Here is an 11,430-nt window from a genome sequence, read left to right on the forward strand (position 1 = left end):
GTCCAAAATCCAAATCCAGGTTCAGGGGCCTTTTCCCGATGACAGGTCACAGGTCCGGGTCTAGAATCCCGAACCCAAACTTGAATATGTGAGAGAAAATGTAAAACATAATATGAGACAAAAAAATAAAAATTATATTCGATTTTTTTTTTATGATGGGGAGGGAGTATTTGAACTTAGGACCTCCTCTTTGTGAGAAGAAGCGTAGAACCATGTCTATGACCACATTTTCAAATTTTCTTTTTAAAAAAAAATGGCCAAACACTCCACTCTAATTTTTAAAAAATAATTTTTCAATTATGAATTTAAACACCACTTTAGATTTTCTGTTTATTTTGTCAAAAAAATAAACCATGCATTTTTTTTTCATATTTTATTATAATTAATAATAAATACTCCTTCAAAAAAAAAATAATAAATACTAAAATATATAGGATATTTTTTATTTTTATACTTCAAAACAATTTTTTAATTTATATATTTACGAAATTCTACATAAAAATTCACATAGTAATTAACGGAATAACCTAAATCGCAATTAAAATCCACATAGCAACTCATATAGAAACTACCGAAGTAACACAAACAGTAAATTTAAAAAAATAGTATATAAAGTAATCTCCAAATATATACGTAACTAAACAAAGTTTTATTTTTATAAATGATATACATCAATTTCTACAAAACTCATGTACATGAGGGGTTTGTTTTTTAGTGTCATGAGTTGCTAAAAGAAAAGGGAAATTTGAATTTGTATGCTTAATAAAAAATAAAATTTGAATCCTAATACAATACTAAACATAATTTGTAAAGTGGGATACATTTTCCCTAAATCCCAATTTTACCCCTCTCATTTCAAAATTCTCTCTCTCTCTTCGTCCCCTATTCTCTCAAACCGAACCCTCTCCAACTCGCAACCCTAACCCCTTCATCAACCGACGGTGACAGCTTTGCCCATTCCTCAACCGACGGTGACGGCGCAGCCCCTTCCTTGACCGACGGTGACGGCGCAGCTTCGGACCGACGGTGACGGCGCAGCAAAAAAATGGCCAAGGTGTGATTTTTTTGTTTTTTTTAGAAAGTGTTTTTAAGATTTATTAAGTGTGTGATTTTGTTTGGAATTGTTAGTTGTTAGATTTAAAAAATTGTTTGGGTTCGATTTGGTGTGGGGTTGTTTCGGATCTGTGAACGGACTGGGTAGATGAAGCTTCGGATGTGTTTGATTTGGGTAGATGAAGAAGGTCCGATGGTGTGGGGGGGGTCCGATGGTCAAATTTGGTTGGCCCGATTGTGTGGGTCCGATGGTCATAGGGGGTCAGATTGTATGGGTCCGATGGTCATAGTTGGGCCCGATTGTACAAGGGTCCGATGGGTGTTGTTGAGGCCCGATGGTCCGATTATGTCGGGTCCGATGGTGCCAATATTGTGGTTTTGTATGGGTCCGATGGCTACCAATCGGACTTCACAGTGGGTCCGATTGGTAGCCATCGGACCCGTAGGTTAATTTTTTTTTTATTAATTATTAATTAGTTATTGTTTGATTACCAATTAATAATTTTTTATTTATTATTAATTTTTATTGTCTTATTAATTTTTTATTATTTATTGATTATTATTTTATTATTAATGATTAATTATTATATTATTTTTTATTGTTTTATTATTTATTAATTTTTTAGTAATTATTAGTTATTAATTATTAATTTTTGTTAATTATTAATTAATGTTTATGACTTAATTATTAACTATTGTATTAATTTGTATTGTTTTATTAATTATTATTTTTTTACTAATTATTAATTATTAATTTGTATTATGTATTAATTATTGTTTTATTATTAATTATTAATTTTTGTCTTAATTTTTATTGTCTTATTAATTTTTGATTATTTATTGATTATGGTTTTATTATTAATGATTAATTATTGTATTATTTTTTATTGTTTTATTATTTATTAATTTTTTACTAATTATTAGTTATTAATTATTAATTTTTGTTAATTATTAATTAATGTTTATTATTAATTATTAACTATTGTATTAATTTGTATTGTTTTATTAATTATTATTTTTTTTACTAATTTTTAATTATTAATTTGTATTATTTATTAATTATTGTTTTATTATTAATTATTAATTTTTGTATTAAATTTTATTGTTTTATTAATTTTTTATTATTTATTGATTATTGTTTTATTATTAATGATTAATTATTGTATTATTTTTTATTGTTTTATTATTTATTAATTTTTTACTAATTATGAGTTATTAATTATTAATTAATGTTTATTATTAATTATTATTTTTTTACTAATTATTAATTATTAATTTGTATTATTTATTAATTATTGTTTTATTATTAATTATTATTTTTTGTATTAATTTTTATTGTCTTATTAATTTTTTATTATTTATTGATTATTGTTTTATTATTAATGATTAATTGTTGTTTATTTATAGGTTTAGGGTGTAATATAATTTTTTTTTTTTTCAGTCTTCCAAAGTTCCACGACTTTTCTTGCCGGTGTACCGAACATTACGGTCGTGTTACTTGGCGGGGCGGTAGTTCTTATTACCCCAAAGTAAAAGCCAAGTTTGTACAAATGCAGTTGTTGGAAAGGGTGAAGGAGGAATCCCCTTTCAACAATTTTTTTGAGAGAGAGCCATTAGCGTTTTCAGGTGCTCTTATCCATCAGCTCTTCATGCATAAGATAAAATCAGATAAAGATGATGAGGTGCATTTTTATATTGCAAAGAAGAGATGCCGATTCGGCGAACCGAGTTTGCCTTGGTGACTGGGCTTAATTTGTTACGTGGACCGACTGAGGCTGAGGTTTCGGAGAGGGCGACGTCAGACCGTTTGATAGTAGAATATTTTAATGGGGATCCATCTATCAGCATTGGTCATCTGCGCAGCGTCTTTGAGAGTTGCACTGAGAAGGATGATTGTTACAAGTTGGGTTTAGTCGTTCGTGATGGGTGTTACCGGGAAAGAAGAGAAGAACTGGTTCCCCCATTTATCATTAGAATGGTTGAGGACCTCCCTTTTTTCTACAATTATCCGTGGGGGAAAATTTCTTTCAACTTGTTGAAAGATACTTGGAGTAAGGACTTCGTACAAAAGAAAAAGCATATGGATGAGAAGATTGTGAAGGGAACGACTCAGAAGGAGTCAAAGTATTCGGCCTATGGATATGCTGTAGCATTGCAGTATTGGGCTTATGAGTCCATCCTCGAGCTTGCTGAGAAATTTGCAATCAGAAGATCGCATCGCTTTCCCCGAATGGTGAGGGAGAGTAAGGATGCCCCACTCGGGAAAGAGGAAGTCATCAGATTATTTGCAAAAAAAGTGAGTTTGTTAATTCATTGCATTTGCTTACGTTTATTTATTTATTTTATTTTAATTTAAGTCTAATAATCAATTTGTTATAATTTGCAGTTGACAGTGTACTCCGTTTTATGTCCGCGGAGTAATGAGGCCGAGTTTTTGAGCCACGTCCTTTGGAGGTGAGGCGCCTACATTTGTGGATATGGAAGAATTGGTTATTGGCGATGATGGCCACCAACTCGGGATAGTTTGCGCGGCCCAAGCTTCAAAGCTTGCACTCACGCTAGAACGGCGAGCGGAGGAAGCTGGAATCTTCAGAGATGATACACCACCACATTCTCCACCATCAGGGGCCCGTTCTGTTCCACCGTCTGCCTCAGTGCCCGATTCTGCATCTATGCCGCAGTCAGCATCTATTCCCAGCACCTCACAGCCTCAGGTGCCAATATCTTCTGCCATATTGGCAAGATTGGAGCGTGTTGAAAAGGAACAGCTTGCTTTGAAGCAAGGCCAGACTGATATTTTGAAAGGGCAGAATGAGATAATGGGTTACTTGAAGACCCTATTGGCTCTTATGGGAGATCAGAGAATGCCCGGCGCGAGAGGCGAGCCACGGCCCGGACGCCGTGTCTCCGGGAGATGAGTTCATTCTTCCGAATGATTACGGACCTAATGATGAGGAAGATGTACTCGGACACCTCGGAACATGTCGGTCACGTCCATTGGAGATACCCCGAGATTCGAGAGGTTCGGGTTTTAGAGACCGTTCCAACACGGTGGAGAAGAGAACGAAGAAAAGGCCAAGGTGGTTTGACGAGTACACCGAAATGAAGAAGAAGATGAAGCCATCAACAACCAATGTGAATGTTGACCCACTTCGGCCGTTGATGAGAAGCTACTACATAGTTTTCGAAATTGGTTAGTGGGAACCATCGGAAACAAGTATCAGGACGTCTTCACGGGTACGTGTGGCGTGGCTTGGTTCTCGACCACTAAATACGGACAAACTATGGCTTTCGATGACGTAAGTTTATTAACTAAGTATTATATGTTGTTATTCTTGCTTTTTACCGTTGTTATTTGTTTTTTTTTTTTAATGTTGTTATTCTTCTTTGACTTATTTATATGTCTTGTGCGGCATTTGGATGCTTTCCATATGATGAGGAGGAGGCAACACTTCTTCCCGGAGTTGTACCCACGTAAGTGTACTGTGATGCCATCTTGGTTTACCTCATCGTTGAGGGGTCGGTGGGATGCTTGGAAGAGCAATACTGACCATGATGGTTTTGTTTGGGATGAGTCCATCTTGGAACTCCTTCGTGGGGATCCAAACCAATTTTTGCCTTCTTGGAAGGGTATGGAGTGCATATACATGTCCATGTTCTTGAACAGACGGAACATTGGATCGCTATGGAGGTCAATCTTGAGTTGTGGAAGATATTCCTCTTCGATTCGAGTCTTGGATCTCTAACGAAAGACGAACTGAATTCGCTTATGGATGTGTGGTGCCCTTTACTAGCCAAATTGGTGGACCAGTGTGGTGTATGTGACACTCATTACATGGTGATGGTCCCTCGAATGACGGCCTCCGAAAGTCGGGTCGGACCACTTCGACTGGGAAATGATGGACAATAAAGTTGTACCTCAGACAAAATCGAGGTAATTTAAATGCATTTTTTTTATAGTATGTTTATTAATTAACAAAAAAATTTTATAATATTCTCTATGGTTTATTAAATTTGGCGTTTACCTACTATTGCAGCGGCGATTGTGGAATGTACGTCATAGAGCATATTGAGCATAAGTTATTGGATCTACCATTCGATGGAGTACATGATCAGCATATGTCGCTCTTTCGGCGAGAGATGGGCGATAGATTTATTCTACCAGAACTTGGCATGAACTTTAGATGTTTAATTTTTTATATTTGTTGAACAATGTTTACTTTTACACTTTTCAATTTGAACAAACTACTTTCACTAAAATTATTTTATTTTATCAGTAGAACTTGTTTTTGGCTCAGATTTTTAACAAAGTTTAGAAATAATGCAATACGAAATACGTAACAGTACAACACATGTTCATGCCACAAATTAAAAATATTTTACACCATAAATATAAATAACATAATAGTCCAGCGCATCACAATACTAATAAACTAAAAATTTATGTTAAACCTCGGTAGGTGCAAGTGCTTCTGTTGTGTCCCGTGGCACCGCACTTGCTACATTTTCGTGATTTTATAATCCTTTCACCATTACAAGTTCGGTTGTTCTTAATTCTTCCAACCTTTTGCTTCTTGGGTCGCCTGCGGTTGCTTCTCAACGAGCACTCCAACCGTCATGTTCTTTATGTCATCGGGTAATTCCCAATCATCCTCGTCACCAACCGGCATAATTGTTCCTTCGTATGTTCTCCTCCAATATTCGGTTGTGTAATATGGCGAGCATAGTGTGTACACGCTAATACTTCGCTCTGAGATGCGGCACATGCATGAGGACAAGGAAACTTCATGCACCGGAACAAGCCGCAAGTGCAACTCTTTTCCCGCAAGTCCACTACGCCACTTAGGTGAGAACTGTTCTTCCGGGGTGAACTGCAACGTGTAAGGCCCGCATGAGTCAACGTTCAAAATGACCTTTTCAAAATGCAATGCCAAGTCCTCCTCCATTTACGGTGCTAGGGGTTTCGTCCACTTGTCGGCTTTTTCTTTTCGTGAAGCAAACCACTTGGACTTTGGACCTCGGGAATGCTACGACGGCGGTGATCGGGAAGCCTCTTGCATCCTTAGTTGTGTTGTTGAAGCTCTCGGCCAGGTTGCTCGTCATTACATTGTAACGTACCCGGAAAGTACGGCCGAACCCATTTTTCAAATCCGATTTCCTCAAGATATTTTGCAACCGCTGGATTCATTGCCCGAATGTTCTCAAATTCTACCGTGAAACTGCGATCTTGAATACGTGTACGCACACGTGTAAATGTGATTCGTGAAGACGTCAGTCTTGAACTTGTGGTTCACGTTCATAATAATGTGGTGGTAGCATGCACCGTGGTGTGCATCAGGGAACACGATATCCAAAGCACGAACAATACTTTGATGCCTATCCGAAACAAAAGCTAAGTTCTCAACATCACCAATCGTTTCTTTTAATTTTCTCATAAAATAGGTCCAGGAATTGTGGTTTTCACAACTATAGCAAAAGCTATCGGAAAGATATGACTCCGCATCCAAAGCCACCGCACACAACATTTGCCCACCATACCTAGTCTTCAAGAAAGACCCATCAACGCATATAACAGTCGACAAAACTTAAACCCCGAATAGAAGGACCCGGAGAGAAGAAACAATACTTGAAGCGACCATCTTCTACCACAAAATCCGTGATGGTACCTGGATTCCGCAACTGTAGCATGTGCAAGTAACTAGGTAATAAAGAGTACGAATCTTCAGGTGTACCCCGAGTCAGGTGTATTGCCTTCTCTCTGCACCTCCATGCCTTTTCATAACTCATTTGGATCCCGTAATCCTTGTGCATACTTTTTCTTATATCAGAGGGCAACTGATCCGAGCCGTCAGTTGTGAACTTATCCTTAATTAGATGGGCAACTATTATAGGTGATGCTTGACGGTTATCTTTTCCTCGAAGATCAAGGGAACATGTATGTACATTATGAAATGTACTCACCTCAAACATGTTAGAAAGTACGTTCTTCTTCGCTCTTAATCTCCACCCACAATCTGTATCCTTACATGTGACGTACCAAATATCGATCAGGACTTCCTAACGTAGTAGTCAAACCCTTTCTTCATTGCATACAGGCCAACAACCATCTTTAAATGCTCTTTGTCTCTAAAAAACTTTCCCACATGTAACTCCCCGCCTGGTGTGCCACCCGTAGATATATAATGACTATGATCCTCGATGTCTTCTCTTGTATACATTTTCTCCTTGAATTTACCGTAACTTGTCGAAGAAGAAAATGGATCGCGCCATCCGATCACATTGGTACCTCGAGCATCGATGGGACCACTAACATCATTGGTCTCTCTACCATTATTAGGACCTGTACTGTCAGTAGTTCCTCTAGCATGACTGGTTTCGCCTGGACGACTACTACTAGTACCAGGTGTTTGGCAATTTCCTCTACGGGGCATTCTTTTATGTGTCGGTGGCCTCGGTGGCCTCGGTGGTATTTGGTACGATAGTGGAGTCAAGTTCAAAGGTACAGCAACAGGGGCCTCTGTACCTTCGTCGTCTCTTACGCCATCATTGCCCTCAACATAATATTCAGGGTCTGGACCATCACAAAAACCATCAATGAAGGGCATTTGTGCTACAATATCAGCACTCGGCATCATAGTGTTTAATTCAGGTAATACATCCGCAACCAACACCTCTGGATTTGTTTCTGGAACAAAACTCCCAACCTCGCTACGATTATCCTTAACAGAACTTGGTGTGGGACTAGGATCAACCCAAACATTCTTCTTTAACAAAGTCACAAACAAAGGAATAAATTCATACCGGCTTCTTCGCAAGTGTAGATAAAAAGTACCTTGCACGCTTATCATTTCGAATAACTTCGGCGGGATACTCATAGCCTTTCTGTACTTGTAATTTACTTCCAATTTCAAGTCATACTCCGCTTTGTCAACATCCGGTTCTTCGTACAAAACATCAACCAAACTCGAGTAGCTTAGGTTCGGATCAATGTCAATTGTCAAAGCGGCACTCCCTTTATAAATCCAATCTCTACCATCGAGCTCCCAAACACCATTATACATAACACACGCATTAACGGTTGAACGTCACAAACATTTAAAAAAACACAGTTATAATTTACAACAAAAATCTCACCGAAAAAAATCTTAATTAATCATTAATAACAAAACAATAATAATTAATTGATAATAAAACAATAATTAATAATTAATAAATAATAATAAAATAATTATTAATAAAAAAATGAAAAATAAAACTATAATTAATAATTCATAATAAAACAATAATTAATAATAAAAAAAATACAAAAAATTAATAATAAAATATAATTAATAATTATTACTAAAACCATAAAAAATATAACAATAATTAATAAAACAATAATTAATAATAATTCATAATATAAAACAATTATTATTTAAAATAATAATTAATAATAAAAAATAATTATTAATTGATAATAAAATAATAATTATTAATAAAAGAAAAATTAATAACACAAATATTAATAAATCACTACAAAATAAATTAAGCATACAATAATAAACAATAAATAATCATAATTAATTAAATAAAAAAAAAAAAAACTTGCAGTAGGGTCCGATTGGTCCGACCATCGGACCCATGGAGGTGCATCGGACCATCCTTTAAAAAAATAAAAAAAATTCAAAAAAGATCCAAAAACCACTCGGGTCCGATGTCGGACCCATATGGAAAACATCGGCCGAAATTAAAAAAAAATTAAAAAATCAAATTTCCCATAAAAAAAATAAAAAAAAAAACCAAAAGGGTCGGACCATCGGACCCACATGGTCCGACCATCGGACCCATCGGGCCCACATAAATAGCATCGGACCCAGGTCCAAAAAATAAAAAAAAATTAAAAAAAAAAACAAAAGGGTCGGACCATCGGACCCACATGGTCGGACCATCGGACCCATCGGGCCCACATAAAGAGCATCGGACCCAGGTCCAAAAAATAAAAAAATTAAAAAAAAAAACCAAAAGGGTCGGACCATCGGACCCACATGGTCCGACCATCGGACCCATCGGGCCCACATAAAGAGCATCGGACCCAGGTCCAAAAAATAAAAAAAAAATTAAAAAAATACAGAACGGGTCGGACCATCGGACCCACATGGTCCGACCATCGGACCCATCGGGCCGTCTTCCCTGCCATCAAATTTTTCAGCTCATCGGACCCCCATCGGGCCAGCATCGGGCCAGCATCGGGCCCGACGAAAAAATGCAGAAAACCAGAACAAATCCAGATTTCACAGGCAGCAAACTTTATCAGAAAAAACAGCTAAATAACAGCAACAATCTACAGATCAAGCATCAAAATAACATTCTAAACTAAATATAACAACAACAAACAAGATTGTTCAAACAAAAAAAAAATTACCCATAAGTTAGTGTATGATGCTCGTCCAAAAATGAGAGAAATTATGTGGTGAGCCTTGTGGTGAGCCTTCTGCAGTGTGGTGCTAGTGTAGTGAGGATGAGAATAGAGGAGCAAAATTTGACCTCCTCTGTGTAGCTTCGGGCAGCTTAGAGAAAAGAAGAGAGAGGGAAAGAGAGAAGAAGTGATAGGGGGGTGAAGGAAAAAAGAGAGGGTATTTTGGGCATAATAGAAAAATTGTCATATATTTTAAATATAGGGTATTATGAGTTTTGAGGATAAATTTTATTATTTATTAAGCATACAAATTCAAATTTCCCAAAGAAAATGACTAAGACCAAATTATCTCAAAAAATTTAATAAAATAAATTTGAGACCATCATAAAGCACCATTAAGTATAATTATAATGATGATTAAAAAATGTTAAACATATTAAAGAACTTGTAAAATATAAAAGTGTATATTTCTTACTTTAAAATCATTAATTAAAACCAAACCTCCCCGGGAAAAAAAAACCTAATCCGCTAATAAAATAAGTCACCAATTAGAAAAATAAATAAATAAATAAATATGGTTTGATTTGAATGTTTTTTTTTACCAGCCCTAATAATTGAATCCCAATTTAAGTTTAAATACATTTTAACTACTTCAACAAACTTACACAATGAAATAATATTAATAAATAAACAATCATATTTTTCTCACCAATTAATTTTTTGAAAAAATAATATGTTTTTATTTTAAAAGCATCTTCAAATCAAGAGTGTATCAAGAAAGATGCTCAAGTTGGAGTGTCTTCGAATAATGGTCAAGCCCTTCCTAGTTCAGGGTCGAGCTCAGCTACTCGCACCATTGTAGAGTTTACTTTGGGGAATATTGATCTTTTTGTTGATGCCAGCCTTGGTGATTAAAATTTTAAGATGGGGGATAGTAACTTCGGATTCTAATGGGGTATTTTTTGGTGCTTTTCTGTTGATTAGTACCTTTAAGCCACATGTTGCAAAGGTGATGGCTTTGTTTCATGGCCTTTTTCTTTGTTTTCATTTTGGCTTCAAGAATGTCGCCTTCTCTGATTGTCTTTGTTTAGTTATTGCTGTCAATGGTAATGATATTCGTCATAATGAGTTTTGTATTATGCTTAGTGATATATATTAAGCGTGAAAATCTTCCCATATTTTATCTTTTTCTCATTACAATTGGCCTTTTTGAATAATATTGTTCACTCTTTAGCAAAGAGGGCGCTTGTCTTAGATGAGTCTCGTGCAGGGCCGGTCCAAACATTTTGGGAACCTTGTGCAAAAAAATTAAAATTTAGCCTTTCATAAAAAAAAAAAAAAAATGTATACATTAAGACCTTCATTGCTAGTTTTTCATTTCTTTTCTTTTTTAAAGACATGTTTTTAAACTTTTAAATATATATTTTTAATGTATTATAATAATAATAATAATAAAAAGAACTTTTCTTATAAATTAATGGGCCTTTAAAAATGGGGGGCCTTGTACAACGGCCCAAGCTACCCAAAGCTTGGGCCGACCCTGGTCTCGTGTTTGATGTCCGGAGTTTCCTATGGATCTAGTTGTTTAGTCTTTTGAGCTACTCTTTGTATTTTAAGACCTTTTAAGTTTTGTGTCTTTTAATGTAATATTTTTATTTTCTTTCAAAAAAAAATAATGATAAATTATTTGAATAATTATGTCATGAAATTAGTTATTATTAATTATTGATGTAAATAATATAAAATATTAGTTTTTTAAGCAAAATATTTATATTATTTATTGTTTTGCTATGGTTGTTATTACACCAAAATAGATTATATACTAGTAAAAATATACATTTACCACAATTGGATATGGACTTAAGTATTGTTAATTTTGAGCGGATGGTGCTAAAGATAGCGATTGATTGGAAGCACTATTTTTGTTTATTGAGAGTGATTATGAGCAAGTTATTAAAGCTCTCAATGAGACATGTTCC

At 35.3% G+C, this 11,430-nt stretch overlaps 1 protein-coding gene across 1 annotated transcript; it reads left to right on the top strand.

Annotated features, from left to right (window-relative positions):
- Positions 1–2,761: 2,761 nt before the first annotated feature.
- Positions 2,762–3,511, top strand: LOC133034787 (uncharacterized). Its single transcript, XM_061110178.1, has 2 exons — positions 2,762–3,349; positions 3,440–3,511. Exons 1-2 carry the CDS (start codon positions 2,762–2,764, stop codon positions 3,509–3,511), a joined length of 660 nt encoding a protein of 219 aa, XP_060966161.1.
- Positions 3,512–11,430: the final 7,919 nt, after the last annotated feature.

The sequence above is a fragment of the Cannabis sativa genome, chromosome 1 (genome assembly GCF_029168945.1).
Source record: "Cannabis sativa cultivar Pink pepper isolate KNU-18-1 chromosome 1, ASM2916894v1, whole genome shotgun sequence".
NCBI classification, from domain to species: domain Eukaryota; kingdom Viridiplantae; phylum Streptophyta; class Magnoliopsida; order Rosales; family Cannabaceae; genus Cannabis; species Cannabis sativa.

Bases quoted from the DNA above. Each gene is read 5' to 3' on its own strand.
- LOC133034787 (XM_061110178.1), top strand. From the start codon at position 2,762: ATGCCGATTCGGCGAACCGAGTTTGCCTTGGTGACTGGGCTTAATTTG. The intron at 3,350-3,439 runs GTGAGTTTGTTA...TATAATTTGCAG, and splicing joins TCAGATTATTTGCAAAAAAA to TTGACAGTGTACTCCGTTTT.